The sequence below is a fragment of the Chroicocephalus ridibundus genome, chromosome 2 (assembly GCF_963924245.1).
Source record: "Chroicocephalus ridibundus chromosome 2, bChrRid1.1, whole genome shotgun sequence".
Classification (NCBI taxonomy): domain Eukaryota; kingdom Metazoa; phylum Chordata; class Aves; order Charadriiformes; family Laridae; genus Chroicocephalus; species Chroicocephalus ridibundus.
Genome location: NC_086285.1, coordinates 33,478,608 through 33,498,560, shown reverse-complemented (window position 1 = coordinate 33,498,560; position 19,953 = coordinate 33,478,608). Strand labels below are relative to the sequence as shown.

At 41.0% G+C, this 19,953-nt stretch overlaps 1 protein-coding gene across 1 annotated transcript in view; it reads left to right on the top strand.

The window, feature by feature from the left end:
* Window positions 1-3,030: 3,030 nt before the first annotated feature.
* The window catches only part of SNX13 (sorting nexin 13), a 73,136-nt gene continuing 56,213 nt past the window's right edge, over window positions 3,031-19,953 (top strand). Inside the window, exon 1 of the mRNA XM_063324954.1 lies at window positions 3,031-3,283. Coding sequence (XP_063181024.1) covers window positions 3,272-3,283 — 12 coding nt within the window. The 5' untranslated portion in view covers window positions 3,031-3,271. The remainder of the gene's footprint in view (window positions 3,284-19,953) is intronic.

Genomic DNA, 19,953 nt, shown 5'->3' with positions numbered 1-19,953 from the left:
CCTGACCCTAACACAGTTCTTCGCAGAGTGTTTGTGGGTTTGTGGAAGCGACAAGAAAATAACGAGCGTGCTGCTCTGCCTGGGTGAGCATGGTGCTGAGGTGGCTGCACCGCTTCCGTTGAGTACGGATGCTCTTTGCACCGCTTGTCCCAAGCTGTACGTGTAATGCATGCACAAGGATAAAACGTAAGGAATATGACTCTCTTATGGATGACTCACCAAATATAATAGCGTTATTGTCACTTGAAGACAGCCTCAGGGAAACAAGTAAGTGTTCAAGTGGTTCTGGCCTACCATTGATAAACCTTTCAATCACAGTTGAAGCCTTGTTTCCAGACCTGCTCATACTCATTTAGAAACACGCTTCTCCACAGAGAAACAAAAAGAATTTGTACCTGCATTTTTTCAGTTTATTCCAAGAACGGGAACGGGCAACATAACTCTTTAATTCCTCCGTGATGGGCAGCTTTCTTTTCTCTTCCTCCTTTGTGCTACTACCAGCAGACTAGTTTTTCAAGAAGTCCCTCATATCATCCTCCTTCCAAGCTGCTGCCTCTTCTCACCTCTACTTTACGATGCTGCCTCCTCTTCTGCCTTGAGTCTACTTTTGTGTGGTTCAGTTCTTCCTCACAGCCTCATTCCTGCTGTTACGTTTATACTAACTTCCCCTTTTGACGTTGAGATGGTACTAACCAAAAACTAGAACAATGGACTATAATATGAATAACTGTTCTGCAACAATATTAAGGCTATGTTGACAGGTGTAAAATCAGAGAACAGTTTTTAGCAAAAGTATTGGTACGTTTGTTTATTCGAGCAGTACAAGAACGGAAGGTGCTTCCCTGACTAGTACGCTGGTTGGGCTGCCAAATCCTAAGCAGAAGTAGAGGCAAATTCAAATTCAAGTAGAAAGTACTAATTGTGACTTCATCTTGCTATGAGATTTGCCTAAGATTTGCTCTTCTTTTACATCTAAAACACTTAGGATATACACAGTTTTGCAGCAAGTTTTCAAAGGTGATTACTTCTTTTGAAAACCTTTCCTGATGTGCCTAAACATACAAAGTAAAGAAATATGCTTCCAAGAGACAGTTTCTTTTGCTAGGCCATCATCTTGCTTCAACTACTGTAGTTTATATATGTTCATAAACATCATGAGACTTTTACCTCCTGTTCACCCCTTACATTTTATAAGCTAAGTAATTTAGCTTATCAGTGCATGATACTGTGCCTTGCCCAGAGAATGTATTTATGACTAAGTGAAGTGGCAAAAAGGAGATGTTTTAAGTATTTTGATTCCATTTTCTACCTAGCCAAGTATGTGTTGATGTTTTTGCGTAATTGCACAACTGATGATTTACTGAGCACTTTGTTATATTATGGGTCCCTTCAGGGTTTCCTCTACCACAGACCTGAGCACAGGGCACTATGTGGCTAAATTAAGTGTGATGAAAGCTATGAACGGAGAACCACAGCTGTGTATACACGTATGACAGTCTCCCAAATAAGCCCCTACAGAATTCTGTAAATAAATATTAGGGGACCAAAGCAATACAATGGAATTGGTGTTTCACAACTCCCATTGCTCAATGTTTTTAAACAATTTTTAATCTATCAAGATGCTGAAATACCATGTGCAAGAACACTGCATGGTTCTGTTATTGTTAAACCTGTTGTTTAAAATAGAGTTGTGCGCTGTGAGATTTGGATTTTCTCTGACGGATCAGCTTGGCGGAAAGAGTAATGCTAGCATGAAACATTGAAAAACACAGACTCAGAAGTACAAAGCTTACTAGATACTTTAAAAAGTTAATATTTTTTGATTATTTAGAAAAGGCGAATAAACGGTTATGAATATTGAGGGTCTGCTTTTCTGAAAGGGCAATACACATAACTAACAGCTGGGTCTCTGACAGGGGAAAAACAGTTGTATGAGTAAAACTGAAACTCGGTAATACTCACAAATAAAACTAAGAAGTGGGCAACCTTGAAGTGCTAAGTATTTAACAATCCCTGGGAAAATTAGAGAACTTCTACAAAACCCACCAGCCTTAAGGTCTGCCTAACACCCTTTGCACCTCTGCGAGAAAAGGGGCTTTGCTTTTACTCAGGGAGAAAAAACACTGTAATTAAAGAAGGTTAGGTGTCTTAGCCTTATAATAGTCTTCCTTTTCCTCTATCGTCACTTCTAAACATTACTACTTCGTTGGTATGTGTTTTCTGGTATTGGCAACGCAGAAAAAAATCCCATCTTGTTTCTACTCTCCTAATGCATTTACGGTTAACTTTGTAACTTTAAAGTCTAGTTAAAAAGGCAAGCAAGCAAACCGACCCCCACAGAACAGTGTTTAAAGGAAAACAGAGGGAAAAGGCAGGAATCCTTTCTGTGTACCCAAATACCGAGCTGTGGGGGTACGTGGCCTGGTGAGAAGGGCTGGTGCGGACGCGGCTCCGGTTTCCTGAGGAGATGTGTTTCGGTTCCACAATTTACGCCACTACTTAACAACACTGTAGGTAACAGACTCATAGATTATGTCTTTCTTCACACCTAGAAGAGGGAAAGACACGCAGCACTGCATACATTTCTTGGTGGATGAGAGGCATGCTGCTTGGTCAGAATTTTTTTAAAAATACTTCATTTAGCGTCCTCAGAACAGTTGCCTGGCACTGAAGAGCTCAGAGAGAAGACACACCAGCAAACCCAACCAAAAACCCCACAGCCGAGCGGCTTTGACAACAACGTTTCAAGTTCTGCTGCCCTCAACTTCTCCCTTCGGGCCGCTGCAGGGCGGGACGGGCTCCGGCTCCGGCCCCCACCCCCCAAACCAGACCCCACCGTGGGACCCCGGCGCCTTCCCGCCCGCCCCACCGCAGCCCCGGCGCCGGACCCTGGCAGAGGGTGCTGCCCATGGTCCCCCCGGCCCAGGTAGGCGGCGGCGGCGCGGGCTGGGCCGCGGCGGGGCGGGGAGAGGAGGGAGCCGGCCCCGGCAGGGGCGGCTCCGCGTCCCGCAACCCCAATGGGCGGCCGCGCCGGGCGGGGAGCGGCGGCGGCACGTAGCTTCCCCAAGATGGCGGCCTCTCCCGAGCCAGCTGCCAGAGCGGCTGCGGGGCTGGGGGCAGCGGGCGGCCGCTGAGGGAGGCGGCAGGGGGCTGGCGGCGCTCGCCTCGCCTCCCCGCAGAGTAGGGGCGGGAAGCTTTCCGCGCGGCCGCCGAGGCTTCACCATGCTGCGGGGCTAGAGCCACCGAGGCGCCGCAGCGCAGCGGGGTAATAATGTTAGCAGAGGTAAGAGCCCCGCCGCGGACGGCGGGGTGCGGGAGGGGAGCGCAGGGGAGGGAGCGGCTCTCCGTCCTCACCGGCGGGCGGCTGCGCGCCGCGGCCCGCGGCGGGGAGGAGGCTCTGCCCTCCGCCGGGGCCTCCGACCTGCCGAGGCAGCGGGCAGCCTCCCCCCTTGGCCGGGGAGGCCAGCGCCGGGCCCCTCTTATCACCCCTCCCTCCTCCCTGGGCCCGGCGCTGTCTCCCCGGCGGGGCAGGGCAGGACGGGAGGGGACGCTCCAGCGGCCGCGGCGGAGCCCGGCCCGGCCGTGCCTGCTCCGTGTTACAGCCGGCCGGGGCGGGCCCGCCGTCTGCCCGGCCAGGGGCCGCTGGGGCCGCTCCTCCGCGTCCGGCCCCGGCCCCGGCGGAGCACACCTGGTGAGGAAGGGGCCCGCCGCCGCCCTAGGCCTCGGTGGAGAGATGTCCGCGCCCGGGCCCTGAACGCCGGCTCCGACCTCAGCCCCTCCGGCCTCCTCATCTGCGGTAGCTCCGTCAGGGCTCCGTGTTTCCTTTCTTCTTAAACGGGCTTAAACCGAACAGTTTTGCTGTTGCAGGAGTTTGTGGTTGTAGGTAACTGGTAGAAGTTGTCTGCCTGCGTTCGCCTCTCCCTGGGAGGGGGTCTCTGTCCCAAAGCAGCTGGAGAGCTAAGCCTGAGGCAAGCAGGTATTTGAGGATGAGTGTGGGCGAGAAATGGCTACGGTGGCCAAAGGTGCTCTCAAGGGGGGAAACTGGAGGTCTGTTCTAGTTGCTGGAGATGAGACTTTCTCCCGTACTCAGTTTTCTCTACAAAGACCAATTGATTTTCTATTTTTACTATGTCAGCAAGGTGTCTGGCATACGGATGCTTCTCCAACATGATGATTGCGTTACCTGTGTTTTATAATTTGTCATTTCATCCTGTGCTGAAGGTTATTTGTCCAGAACTGAATTGCCTTAAATCTTGAAAGGTGAAGGCTTGCTTACTGACACATGAAAAATTTAAGCTTTGCTTTCCTGAATGGTAGCTAAAAAAGCATCCCGAAGCTTTCATTTTGCATCAGTTCGAAGTTGGCATAGGGAAAGGGGTTCTGTGGTGCTGTGAGCTCTCAGATTTCCCGTGGAGGGTAAAATTTGCAGAGTGAGTTAAACCTGTAAAAATACATGACCTATTTTTGCATGAAGGGTATTTGGTGGGTGATCAGGGTTGATAATCTCCATTAAATAGGGTTGGTGAGTGTGATGGGTAAGCATTAACCGTAGTAATTTAGATTATTTTAAGGGTGGCATGGAACATTCCGGGTCGGTGCCTCATACTGGACTGTTTGTTCTGTTTGATGATGGCTGTGTGTGCCTATCCAAGACACTTTATTGTCTTGGAATTAATTTTTTTTTTTTTCTAGTAGCACTGGTGTAGCAGTGTGGATGACACTTGCTCTGTTGGCTTTTTGAGGTAAAACCTGGCGCTTATGCGAGTGAACAGTTATGGTACTTAGCCTTGGTGTCTGGAGGACTGGGTTCTGATGTGCTTTACTTCTAGTTCCTGTGTATAAAAATATTTGTAGATAAGATGCTTCAGGGTGAAGTATTCCAGGCTTGGTCTCTGCCAAGGAGATCCCTTTAAGTTTTGGAGGGGTCTAGCAAAGTTGCAGTCTTTGCTTGTGTGCCTGAAAGGCAGTTGTGGGGAGTTCTCCAAACAGCCAGACAGCTCTTGGCTGTCAGAGGACCCACCTGGCATGGGAACTAGGAGGAGTCCTTTCCAGCATGCTTTTTGGGTGTTCCAATGGTGACTTGCTGGCTGAAACACGTTGTGAAAACCACGTGCAGTTGCACCCATGAACCCTTTCCACACTTTGCAGGAAGATGCAGTTTGCTCCAAGCCTGGTGATATATGTATAGTATTCTATAAACACCTAAATCTCTCTTTTTTTTTTTTATTTGTATGTGAAAATTGAATTGCAATGTATGGCAGACTGACACTAGAGTAGGGCAATGGTGAAAAATGCGTGTGTCTGTAGGCTGCCTGAATTTATCTTTATAACTTTGAGTAGGGAAAACACTAGACAACCAGTAAGTCTGTTGTTTTCTTTCCCTCTCTCAAAGTAACTATTTTATTTAAGAACATACAGTAAAATGAGATTAAAAAAGTGCTACATATTTGTGGACTTGTGTAGTTTGCTACTGTCTAGAACGGCCACAATCACTGTCACTTTGGTTATTTTAGCCATTAAAAATGTAGAAACATTCCCTCCACTATAACTGTTAGTTTTATAATTTAACAATATTGACAATATTATTCTTAAGGGAAAGGCAGAATCTGGTTCTACATGTATCGTTATCATGCAGTTAAAACATAACATAGTTTCTCAGTTTCCTACACCCTTTGACTGTATCCATATATGCAGAACCCATCAGATTCAGTCCAGTATTGTGTGGTTGCAGTTAGGATTAGGACCTTGTAATCAGTAATTTCAGGGGAAGATCGCACTTCCCGTCAGGAAAAAATACCGTTTGTTTTTTATTTGGCCCTTACTGCGGGTCGTCTTATTTTAGTTGCATCAGAAATCATGCTGCTGGGTGCCAAGCACATATACTTATTTACCTACTTAGCAAACACCATTCCCCAATTTTTCATCATCTTGATTGTGGGAACTTATTTCTGCAGCCATGCTGAATACATTCTGTCTGCGTGTGTTCAGAGTCCTGCTGCAGTGATCATTTCCCTAGTCTGCTGGGTTAGCCTTTCTGTATCTTTTCACTTGTTCCCCTTTTCTTGTTCATCAGTTGTCTCCTTTGCTTTTCAAGACTCAGTGCGGCCTGTTTCCATGCAACTTACTGTTTCAGCACTTTCTCGTCTGGTGAGGCCACGACGGACACAAATTGCAACGTCCACCTCTTGTGTTTTCAGGCAGTTGTCTTTACCATTCTTGACTCTTGTGTGGTAGCAACTGTACTGCCCTGACCATGGCGAGGCAGCTGGTGTTTTACAACTGTGTCTCGCTGCTCAGTAGCATCTTAAATTCTAATGGGAACAAACATTAAACAGGATTTTGATGGGACATAGTTTACAAGAGGTTTTAGAATGTCTTTCAAATTGATGGCCTGGGCTCCGTCTGCATTTGCAGCCTGCGTTGCTTCTAAAGAAGGCACTTTTTCTAAAGTGAGGAGTAGACTTCTTTTTCCATTTTCCCCCCTCAGTTGCTTATTAAATTGCTTTGAGATGCTTAGTGAGGCCTTCATTCTGAATTTATCAGCAGCTAAATTTTCGACAACTTAATTCTCAGCTTAGCAAGAGCACTTTGTTGCAGTACTAGTGACAGGTGACAGTTGAGAAGGCTTTTAAAATTTGACAAAGTAGGAAGACTTTTTTTCCCCTTGTCCACAATTAAAATGCGCCATACAAAATGAGCTCTGACATGTTGGTATTTATCGTTATTGCAACTGGTCAAGATAACTCACTAACTACATGTTGTATTTCCTTTCTGTTAAACAGCCTACTTTTTTTTTTTAATTTATTTAATGAGAGATGTTTAACAAACTCTTTTGTTAAACTTTGATAATTGCTAACCATTGAGAATTGGTTTTGAGCAAAACCAAGCCAATTAGCCTGTTTTTTAAGAATAAAGGTTGACTCAGCAGCTTGTTTTAACTTGCTTTAGAATAATAATGAATTAGCCTTACTGAAACAGTAGCACATTGTAATGTATATGTCAGTCCAGCTTTGAAAGATGCAGGGCACAGTTAGCTGCTTCATATACTATAGCATTGTTAAATTTTTTCTGTTCCTTGATACATGGCTGTGGAAGGTTGCTTTGATGCTTCATGTGACTGAACTATGTTTTGCTGGTAGAGACAGCTTCAAGTGTGTAGACAATTAGTCGGGGTGTGGAAAGAAATTAGTTTTCTGTCCTTTTGTGTAACTTGTATGCTGGGGCTTTGCCTTGGTGCCATTGTTTTGCCAGATGAGATCTAGCTGGAGGATCAGTTGCAAGCCCTTGGGAGGTAAAAAGCCTCTTTTTCTCCTTCAATATATTCTGTAAATGGAGCCTACACTGTCACTGGTCTGCTTTGTGTCTGTAATTGGTGCTATGGCAGTTCTTTTAATGACTCTATATTCTGTGGAGTGTCAGTTAAAATTATGTGAGGAATGGAAAAATTAGGAAAATTAACCTTTTACAAAGAATGGATATCATGTGTTCCTAGTATTTGTTTTTAAATATTTTGCTGGCTATTAGTAAAAGCTAGTGTCTAAATGCTCACGACTATTCTTAGAGTGTACAGTTGTGCCTAAACTGCTGAGGCTGAATGCAGAGTTCTGCAACAACTCTAAAATGTCAGTCTGGACCATTCCCCAAAACAGCGTGGAAGAAGAAAAGTATAAAGTTCCTTGGTTCAATAAAAACAGTAATAGGTCGCCTGGTTAGATAGCTGAAGGAGTTGCAAATGTTGGTTTCCTCTGTCTGGTTGCACTCTAGGGAATTATCTCTGTTTTAAATATGTTTGTCCCTTTCTCCCCACCCTTATGAAGATGACAAAGCATTTGAACTAGCATTAGGAGGGTTGCTATTATTAGAAACAAGAAACCACTGGTGTTGTATGGCAATGCTTAAAGAATTAATATTTTGAAGTCCCGTTAGCACTTTTCACCATTGCTTGGCTGAGAGTACCAAGGCTGGAATAATAGAAAATCAAGTGCAATTGGCACTTGCAGTTACATGGGAGAGAAACTTCAAGAAGTAGAAGGCATTGTGATCTTGGGTTTAATTGCTTGTTCTCTCCCTCCCCTACCCCAATAAGTAATGTCTGATTTCTGAATTGAAAAAATGAGGCATTATCTCATCATGTAAACAGATTGAAATGTTTTAACAAGAGCACTCTAACCTTGTTTACAGAATTTCTGTAGTATTACACTTTAAAATGATGACTCTGTAATTGTGAGGATATATATGAGGTGAAACAGGCACTTTTAATATAAGTAAGCATAGATCTAGGTATGTCCAGCTAAGGGACTCTCATTATAACTACTGTTTATTTTGGAAGAGAGGTCAGTTCCTACCCTGTCAGAGTTTGGGAATACCTGTTAAAGATTTTATTCTTGCTCTTAAGCAGAAGTAGCTGTAAAATCCTCAGAGAGGGGAGGTTCACTGAAGAAGTTACAGTGTTGATTGGCTTTCTGTTTTCTTTATGGAAGGGAGCGTGATCTCAGTGTTGCAGTTAAAACATCATGAGTCAAATTTATTCTTTTATTTTAACATTGGCATTTTACAAACATTTAAAAAGCCGCACAAATTTTTAACTAGTTTCGTTTTAGTGGGATTCTCTGAAAATCCCAGGATTTCCCAGAGTTGGACCATAGTGGTTAGTTCAGTAGTTTATTTTGAATCTATTTCACCAGTGGGCCTTCTTGAGTCCTGCGGCTCTACGTGTTTTCTTGGACAGTCGGTACGGGATTCATTAAGACCAATTTGATTTGAACCTCACCAGTTAGTCAATCCACCAGCTGCCAGCAGGAGAAGGAGGGAAACCTGTCTCTGCTTGCTTACTTTCCATTAAGTCCCTTCCTTCATCAAATGGCCTGTATGATGTCCTTTCTGTGCCTTGACTTGGCTAGAAGAATTTTTGACAATCAGAAATATTAAATATCAAGAACCGCTTTTTATTTCACAGATAGAAATAGCGCTGTGTTTATTCAAGTGAGGGGTAATATGGCCTAATTAAAAGTTCACAGGTAGCTGTTTTCTGTAACACTGATGTCTAAAATACTTAATTCAGTATCCAGTTGCAGACGGAGTTTTGGGTAGGAAGATGAGCTTTACATATTTTTTTTTTTCCTAAGAGTGTTCATGAATTTGGGGGCTTACCTTGAAGAGTGTTAGCTGCTTAAATGCAGGTGTGCTTCTGTTACAATGCAATTTTTTTTTATTTTTAATGTCTGTTCCTCTGCCTTTCTTCCCTTAATCCCATGCTTCTGGGAGGAACGAGGTGATCCCAGTTCTATTTTAATCAAATCTATTTGTGTCAGAATGCTATTATTTCATAAATATCGCTATTTTAAGATCACATATTCCTGTTCTTCAGTATATTTCTGTAATTCTAAGAAATAACTGTACTCAGCCCTTCTGCTGGTGCCTCTGATGCAGTGTAGGTTAGGCTATCTCTTGTGATATAAGGCAACGAACTTGAGCAGGAAGTTTCAATTGCTACATATCCTGTAGGATGCTCTGTGTTTCCACTCTTCCTGTCCTGTCAGACAAGGCCAAGTAGAAAATTCTCTAGAAATTCACCATGAAATTCTTGCCAGAGCTAAACAAGTGATGATGAAACAGTGCCTCGGACTTGGGATACTTTCTCTTGTAGCTCTTAATCAGTACCGAAAGCAATGGGAAAGAATCTGCCTGATGTTCCCAGTCATCCTGTGTTCAGCATTTGGCATTTCAGACTGCACGGATGAGTTAAAAATCTGGTGGTGTACATGCTTTAGGGAATAAGTATCAAACCTGTGTAACTGTAGAAAGAGTGATTGCTTTAAAGTTTTGCTGATCATCAAAATGATCTTTGATGTGATGAAGCCTTGCTCGTTGCTGTGCTGCTATTCTAACAACTGAGGAGACATGTCTCAGAGTCTCGTGTCCTTTCTTCTAAGTGAGGCCTGGCACCTCTTCACTTAAACCTTTGCATTCTGTGTCCTTTTTAATAACTCAAAACTCTGTTTATTTTCAGTTTTCCCAAATGTTGTATTATTTTATAAAATCATATCGTCCCACTTTTCTGAAGCACAGGTAATGATTTTTGTGATATTTTGAAAATAATAGGATCAGTAATAATGATGTGTATTTCTTATCCACTGAACGAAGTATTTGTGCTTGAAATTGCATCTGTAATTTGGTGTGCAATTTTTTTAATTTTTTCCCTAAAATGCCATGCTGAGTGTTGGGTTTTTTTCCCCATTATATCTTGGCATATTTGGTACTGATAGATACCTTAATATTTAATGAAATCTATGTTTGATTGAGGTAGCTAACCTCTTACAACGTACCTGGAAGAAAAATGCTTTTTTCATAGTTTATATACTCAAATTAATATTTCTGATCACAATGCTAACAAATTGAAATTTCATTAACTTTGTAAAGTAAAATCATGTACTATGGAAATTTTAAATCTTGTGATTTAATGTCTCAATTAACAGATTTAATCCAATGGCACATACAATGAAATGGGAGTTAGTTATTACGGTTTATTTATTACTTACATATAACCTTAAAATTCTTGTGGAAAACAAATTGTTTTGTGTGAATATAACTTTAATTGTTTGGATAAGATGGTATTTCTTTATAACGCTAGACTAGGAGAATAAGGCTGTATTTTAAATTTTCACTCTAACCACAGTTTTCCTTTTCACAGTCAATATTTTATTCTAAATCGAGTACTCTGTAGTAGTTGTGTTAGACATAATTCACCCTTGCTGGGTGTGTGTACAAGCATTTAGTACTAGCGCCTTGCCTTATGGTCTTACACTGCCTTCTCTCTTGTGCTTCATGCTTGCATTAATTCAATTTGCACGTGTGACTAAAACTTTGAAATAAATCTTATTTATTTCTTTGTTGGTTTTAAGGTCTGGACTTTAAATAGTATTAGTCCTGTGTCTTTCAGTTGGCAGTTGTCCTGCTATAGCTTCTTAAAGAATTCTTGAGAAGATTACAAGTTAGCAATAGTGAGACCAAAGGCAAACTTCATGTTTCTATGAAGGTTTCTAAGTTCATGTATTGCTTTATGGGTATTTTCCTTTATTGAATACTTAAATTAATGATGGTCTGCTGTTTCCCATTACTATTTAATTGTGCTTTATTTTACCAATACCCTCTTTTCTTTTGTTTTCTATTTGAAATTATTTTTCTGTTTTAATAATCTCAATATAATGTTATACTTGCACTCTTAATTTTTTTCTGGATTTCTCGAGATTTGCCCCATAACTGTTCTCTGTATTCTGATGCATTATGCAAGGCACTTTTCTGTTTTCCAGTGATGAAAATAACTGTGTTGCTGCTGTGTGGAATAGTGTACCTAAGTCAGTCTATGAATGCAGACCTTGCTGTCTGTATGGTTCTTCTTTTGTTTATTACTTGTTACTCTTATGTGTTTCCTTCCTCTTTACTTTTCTTCCTTATATCTTTATCTTTGCTTTCCTGATGCTGTCACTGGGTTGGCCCTATATTTTTTCTTTAGGTTTCCTACATGCATAAAGGAATTTAAGGCACGTTTGACTTAACTGGATCTAGTTTGGGCTGCTACTAAAGAGGTTTTCTCCCTCCCACCAGACACAACTGATGTGACGCTGCTTCTTGTATCAGGTCTAGCAGCTAAGCCGCAACTGCATGAGGAATTGTTTAGTCTTGGTGAACCAGCCTTCTGGAGAGGTATGAGGGTGGGAACTCAGGAGAAGTTGCCAAGTCAACAGCTGCACGTGAGGGATGTGCATAGTGCTTTCCTGCATTTCCTTCTCTTTAGATCTAAAGTGAATCAATATCCAAAATAATTCCTGTCCTTTTGAAAACAGGGAATGTCATCGTGACTTCTGAATGCATCTGTGCCTCCAGAAAAAGTAAAAGCTAGTAAAAGCTAAAAAAAGCTAGCTTTTTTTGTTCTTGATGTTCTTGAGCAAGTGGCAATGATTGAGGTTTTTAGATATCTTCTGTAAACTTGCCCTGAGAGCTGGATACTCAAATGACTTAATTAGTTTAATCTATAATTAGTTTCAGTGTGTAATCTTGAAGTATTAGTGGCAAGAATTGATGCACTGTTTCTGTGGTTTCCTCCCCCCTCCAAATTCATTGAAATTTGTTGGAAATATTCCATGCCCTGATGTCTGAGAATTCGGTGTTCCACCGAGTTCATAGAACTGTCCCCCTATGTAAACTTCATTTGCAGGTGTTCATGCTTGCTTTCCCTCTTCAGTGTCGCAGTGGGCAGGATGTAGTATATGCATCTGTGAGATCATAGAATGGTTAGAGTTGGAAGGCCTTTAAAGATCATCTAGTTCCAACTCCCCTGCCATGGGCAGGGACACCTTCCACTAGACCAGGTTGCTCAGAGCCCCATCCAACCTGGCCATGAACACTTCAAAGGATGGGAAGTCCACAACTTCCCTGGGAAACCTGTTCCAGTGTCTCACCACCCTCACAGCAAAGAATTTCTTCCTAATATCTAAATCTGCCCTCTTTCAGTTTAAAACCATTACCCTTTGTCTTATCGCTACACTCCCTGATAAAGAGTCCCTCTCTGTCTTTCCTGTAGGCCCCCTTTAGGTACTGGAAGGCTGCTGTAAGGTCTTCCCAGAGCCTTCTCTTCTCCAGGCTGAACAACCCAGCTCTCTCAGCTTGTCTTCATAGAAGGTGCTCTAGCCCTTTGATCATCTTCATGGCTTGCTGGACCCGCTCCAACAGGAGCTCCGTCTTCCCCTTATGTTGGGGGCCCCAGAACTGGACACAGTACTCTAGATGGGGTCTCACAAGAGTGGAAAAGAGGGGCAGAATCACCTTCCTCGACCTGCTGGCCACGCTTCTTTTGGTGGAGTCCAGGATGCGGTTGGCATTCTGGGCTGCAGGTGCGTGTTGCCAGCTCATGTTGAGCTTCTCGTCATCATTCTTGGATATCCAGGACGTAGTTGGCACAGTAACTCTTGGCCCAGATTTTTTGTGAGGAAGGAGAGGAAGACTACTTGAGGCTAAAAGATTCATCTGGGATACTCAACAGGCTCTTGGCTTCCATAGAGAGGGCAGATGGGCAGAGGTTATGGAGCAGAGGCTTAGAAGAAATTGTAGAAGGCTCCACTCTACTTACAGAAATGTGTTTGCTTCTGAGCTACTGCTGCAGCCCCTGTCAGCAGCATTGTGTAGCAGATCACTTGGATAAAACTGAAGTTTCTTAGGGGTTGCAGAGGCAGCAGGCAGAATGGTTTCCTCAGTAAAAGTATTGAGGAAAAGGCAAAAGAGCACAGAGGACCATGAAAGAGATGCACACAGTAACCATGCTTTCCCAAAAGGAATGGTGAACCAAAAATCTCTTCGAAGTGAGTGGGAAAAGCAGACAAGAAATAAGGACTGAAGGAGGGACTGGGAAAGGGGATGTTAAACGTATGAAGGGGAAAGATTTGGAATGTTTTATTAATATTCCCATTACATTTATCCCACTGGAAAAAAGCAGTAATATTTAAACACTTTTTCCCCTCCTAAGTAAAGGCATTTTGTGCCATAGCTTCAAAGTGCTGCTTTTTTTGTTGTCACTGTCCGTTCTGCCAAGAGTTAGGCATCAACTGCTCGTGAAAGAAGTTATGGTCTTTGTGGACTACTGAATAATTTGGAGACACTGAACTAATCTGCTTTATTTTATGCAGCTGGATGATATTCTGTCCAGAAAAATAGTTGCAGGGAACTGGAAGTTTTGAGGCTTGCTCTAGCTTTTTAAAGGTTTTCGTCATTTTGTCTAACATCTGTTTTCATGTTATTTTGTCTTCATCCAGTCAGCATGCTTCATAGGAAATTTGGCCTTCTAGGAGTTCAGATGTACTCTCGGATACTACTGGGAATTTGTAGTGAAATAGTGGTTGTATCAGAGTTCATGTATTTTGTGACTGGAGAAGACTTACAGCACTTAAAATAACTGCAGCAAGTTTAAACTTAAGGAGGAAACAGCCTTTAGAGGAAGGTGCTATTATTCCATCAGTGGATGTAGCTTTCTTCTTGAAAATGCACTGTATTTGCAACTTGGGATCTACTTGTTATTTGGCTACTGAAGACTGCTGCTTTGTGGTGCATACTCTGATCTTTGAGGTTCCTCTACTTTTACATCCATTTCATTTTGTAGTTTGTTAATTATGATGCGTTTAAATATGTTGAGGAACTCTCAGTAAATTTTTGAGGAGAGAAATCTGATATAGTGAAGGGGTGATCATTGCAAGCACTGAAACTACATTCATGGTAGTGGCACTGGTTGAGGTCTTGGAATGAAAAGAACAAAACAACCCCTCAAAGTATTGAAATAAATGAAAGGGTTATTAAGCACTGGAACAGGGAAGTGGTTGAGGCATCATCCATTGGAGGTATGTAAAAGACAGATAGACATAGTGCTTAGAAATATGGTTTAGTGATGGTTTTTATCAGTGTTAGGTTGATGGTTGGACTCGATGATCTGAAAGGTCTGTTCCAACCTAGGCAATTCCATGTATATAATGTCAGTAGATGTTTCTTTGGATTCCAGTGCTTAGGCAGTAGTTGCCCTTTATTATGTTGGTGGTAGGTGTGTGGGAGACTATTGCTCTTGCTTATTTTTGAAGATAAAGGTGAGCACCAGGGCATGGAGGAGAGGGGTAATACTTTTAAAAGTTGTGTTAATTCCCAGTCACGTAAAGGGTGTCAGAATATTAATTGGGAGCACCAATAAACGTTGTAAATCTGCCGTTCCTTTGCTGGCCAGTGTAGCCAGTATGTGGCTTTAGTATATGGATTTATTTTGTTTTGGCATAAAAACCCTTGTGGTGGAATTGGGTACTGTACAGTGGTTTCCAGATGGATTTGTATTGTAATGAGAACAACAAAACCGGGCACAGGACTCCAGGGATAGTCTTATATGTCCAAACAGAGAAGAAGGATCACTTTGCTGGACCTGCTGGTGACACTGCTGATACAGGGTAGGATGCTGTTCGCTGCCTTTACTACAAGGGCACACTGCCAACTTGTGTTCATCTTACTGCCCATGAGGACCCCTGGGTCCCTTTCTGTAGAGCTTCTTCCCAGAGTGTTGGCTCCCAGACTGTATTGTGGCCCAGGGTTATTCTACTCCAGATGTAAGCCTATACTTGTCTTTGTTGAACTTCATGAGGTTCCTGTCAGCCCGTTTCTCTAGCCTGTTGGCATCCTTCTGAACAGTAGCTCTGCCTCTCCCTGGTTCGGTATTCTGTGCAAACTTCCTGAGAATGCATTCTGTCCCATCACCCAGGTCATTAATGAAGACATTAAACAGCATCGGTGCCTGTATTGATCCTTGAAGGTTCCCACCTAGTTACTGGCTGCCTGCTGAGCTTTGCACCACTGATGGTGTCTCTGTGTCCAGCAATACAGTCAATTTTTCACTTATCTTTTTTTCTTATTCAGCCCATACTTCACCAATTCTGTAATAAGGAGACTGGGGAATGTTGCGTCAAAGGCCTTGCTAAAGGCAAGGTACACAACATCTAAGCCCTGCTCATTGTCCTTAAAATCAGTCACCTCATCATAGAAAGCAATTGGTTTGGTCAGACATGATTTGCACTTGGTAAATCTATTTTGGTTGCTCACAACTTTCATAGGGACTGAGGTAAGGCTGACTGGCATGTATTTTCCTTCCTTCCTGACCTGGACCTTCCTTCTTGCAGATTCTCTTCTATTGCCAGTATAATTTGAGAAATCATTTATATTGGCTTTCTGTTGAGGTTTGGCTTTCCGGATTCCATAATACTGGTTGCAGTACTGTTTGTAGTCAAGGTGCCACTTGACATTACAGCAGAAAAACTCAGTGTGGTTTTCCTTACTGAGCTCTATGTTGTTGTTTTTTCACCTCCTTTTTAATAAAGAAAAAAATTTACTTTTCTCAGGGGTGGAGAGAGATGGGGATCTTCTAACCACATTATTTCATTTACCAAAATAACTCCACAAAGATATGTAATGTGACTGACTGTAGTTAGAGCCAACAGCCTTGATCGCTAGGGACAATGTGGAAATTAATTTTTAGTCTTGTTGAGTGTGTCTGTTACTGGAGGAGTATGACAATTCTTCTGACAATTATGATAGATAATGTGAATTAGCTTCTTCCACTTGTATTCCTTCACACTCGTAACCTCACCTAGTAAGGCCATTAGAGTGTCTCTTTATATTTAGTCCAGTCTCAGATAAAAATATTCTGAAGTTATGTTGCAAACTTAATATTTTTAAAGTAACTTTTTCATCTACATGAGGGGTATTCTTATTTGTGAACTCTTAAATTGTGGTATTTTATTAATGTAAAAGTATGTGCCACAGTGAAATACTATACTGCCACCAGAGCAGTTTAATCTTAAAGCTAGTGGGATGATGTTGTGGTTCAGAGGACTCTGAAAATTGTGCTGCAAGTAGCAAATAGCAGATGTAATATTACCAGTGGATTACAGAAATAAACAAAGCTCTCAGGTGACTAATTTTGTAGCCTGAGGAAGCCAAGGTCCTAAAAGATTATTCAGAAGTTAATGACTAAGTCTTTCTACGTTAAACTTAAGTACTGGAGAGTGTGTGTGTGTGTGTATATATATATATAGTATTTACATATATATGAAATATATATAAACACATATAATACGTTCAGTTCTCAGTAAAAAAATCACGCACATCTTGCAGATACGTCATTGAAATATATGGTTTATCAGTCTTTTTAGAAGAAACTACTGGTTTTAAGGAGTTGACTTGAACATACTTATTTGCTTATAGATGCTTCTAAGCAAGTATTCAAGTGGTGGAAACAAATTTTATTCTTTTTCAGGATAAAATTTGAAGTTCTTGTCTGCTGCTTCACATGTTTTAAGTTGTTTAGGAAAAAACAAAGCACAATAACTGCTGCTGCAGTGTGCAATTCTAAAATGTTCATAATTTTATGGAATTTATTTTATACTTTCATATCTTTGACAGTTCTTTATTTGCAAGAACTGAGCATTTCACTTTCTATTTTTGTGAGGCTCTTACTGTTTGAAGTTTCTGAGGTTTCCTAAAGTAAATACTGTATTATGTGTCTGTGTGTCTCTTTTTTTTTTTTTTTCCCCTTTCTTTTTTAGCTAATTCTATCAGTTTCAGATTGTGCAAACTATTTTGCACACAGCAACAGCTTTGAAATAGTGTGGTATCTCCATGGAAGAAATAATGGATTTATTTTAAGAAAAGTAATCATTGTTCATCAGGCCTCTTATAACCCATCTTTTTGCACTCTCTCCTCCCTCTAAAGATCATGGACAAGATAGGTTGCCTTTGAACAGAAGGCTGTGTCCCAAACCATTTATATATTTTAAAATCTTGATATGTGTTTTCTTAGTAAGTATGAGCTGATATAGGTAATGGCATAAATTAGGCAGTATAGTGGAGACTTGAATTCAAGGAATAGGCATCTGCTTATTGCTTGGCAGAAAGGATGCTCAGTTGAAGTTACCACTAGCATGGAACATGAGCTTAAAACTAAAGAAATTCCTTTTCTACCTTCAAAATGCGTAGTTGTTAAGGTATGAAGAAACCTTTTTAGAAACATGTCTTGTGTGACCGTTTCTGCAGTAGCCCTGAGCTCTGCCTCCAAGGTTTTAGTTAGATGGAACATAAAGAGATGGCATACTAGACCTGACTGTTATGGAAGGAGACTGAATGTTTTTCTGTCAAGATAAGTACTGGGAGTCTTAAGTGGTAGAAACTGTTCTAGAAGCAAAGTTGATGATTCTTCAAATTCATTTAGTGGGATCAGGTTTCTTTAGTAGCAAAAGAAAGAAAATAGTGATGAAAGGAACTTCTGAGTAACTCCTTGCTGCAGTTTTATGCAAGCAAGTAAAAAGTTTAAAATGCTTCTTAAGTGGTAATCACAAATGAAATATGCAAAAGCAGTTTCTTGACTAAAGAACATGTGATTTCATTATTTTTAGCCATTTAGGAGAACAGACTGGTTTTTTTACTTGATAAAGCTTCTGGGGACTTCCCCCTATTTCCCCTTTGTCACTCTTTTGCACTAGCAAAAATTGAAATAGACATAATCTGTTTATCCAGAGGCTGAACATAGAACAGTCTAGATTATCTCCTTGGCTTGAATTCAAGCTAAAGTTAGAGGGATTACTTTATTTTCTCATTTTGGATCGCTTTATGTGATCCTGTCAAGCAATAATCCTGACCCTGTTTAGATCGCCTAAGGTGATCCAAAATGCTTTAATTCTTTTTGTCTGTTTTCTGTCCACATGGCTAAACTATCTTAGATAAAAGTCAATATGGATTGTTACAAAGGAAAAGTATCACTTCCTTTGAAATTGTATCAAAAATGAGTTATAACTATGTCACTTCTGGATTTAAGAAAGTAGCTGAAAGTGGGCTTGTGTCTTCTATTTCCCATTATTATCCAAGATGCTCAAGTGCTTCTTTTAAACTTGACCAAAACTCCATATCCTTTTAAACTAGAATACAGTTCAGAGTGGGTTTTAGTGCAAGCGTGTTATCAGAAAGAGTGCGTGTGTCTGTGAAGGTAGCCTCTTGTTTTTCATAGTAAGATTCCACTTTCAAATTAAGGTTACGTTAAATGAGTCCCGTTCTGTCCCTTGCTTATAGTTCTGTTGTATAATAAATAGCTGTTAGTGCTGAAAATAAATGTTAATAAAATGAAGGTTGGTTTAAAATGAAAAAATCCACTTCCTGACTTTGTGTTGTGATCAGCAATGCTGGCAGAGCAGGTGTGTGTGTGTGGGGGGCGGGGGGGGAAATACCTTGACTCTTGAATCCAGGCTGAATTTTACTCTGTTTTTTTACTTGAAAAGAAAGTTTGTTGAAAATATTTACTGCTTCTAATAGAACAATTATCAGTGTTAATCAGAAGACTTATTTTTCTTCATCAGTTTTATTCCACAAACCAATTGTATCAAAATATGGAACATATTTTTTCTGTTTTTATTTTAATAGTAATATTCTGACTATAGCAAGCAGGCAGGTTTTATTTTGGTAGTGGAATTTTTTGCTCTCTGGATAAATACTGGATTTGAAGTAGCATGAACACAATAGCTTTTAAACTCTTTGGTTACATAGAGTACTTTAATGTTATGTACTTTAAGAAAATGTTAGCATATATTTTCATTTAAAGCTTTGCACTCTTAAAAATGAATTCATTATTTGATTCATGAATTGTTGACACAGTGCAGTAATTGTGGTTTTAGAATATAAATGAAAAGTTATTGCCTGTCCATTATAGCTTTGTTATACCACCTTGTGTAACTGTGGGGGAGCGTAGGGGAAAATGATCCCCAAAGCTTTTCTGTCTCTTGCGGTGTGAGAAGCAGCAGAAAAATCTAAATTAAATACAGTTAGACATGACTGCGCTTGAATTAATCCAACCGTTAACCAGTTAAGCCATGTGACGTACAAGGTGTGCATCGAGCTGAGAAGGAGGAGGTGAGACAGAGGGGACAGCCAGACTCTTGCTTAGCAGAGGAGAGGAGGGTTTCCAGCCTCTGTAACCAGGAGGGATCAGCAGAAATACTGCATTTATCCAGAAGAAACTTTGTTGGCCTGACTTCTTAAAACTTGACATTAATTGTGTAAATTTTTTTTTATTTATTTTAAGGTTGATTAGTATGTATTTATACACCTCAATATTTTAGGCTTGCTTTGGGGAAAAAAAAAATCTAAACTTAGAACAATAAAACCAAAATAGACTGTATAAAATTCCTTTAAAAAAAAACCCCAAAGTTTTCTTGTAAGTACTGAAGTAATTTGTGTAGATTCACTACAATTATTTTTATGTAGTCTGAAGTAGGAGTGGAGCTTAGGGTGTTCCTTTGCATTGCCTGTTTGGGCTAAGGAAAGAAAAGCAGCAAAAAGATAAGAAGGAAGAGGTTAAAAAGAGACCTTAGATGATGTTAGGAAACAAGGACA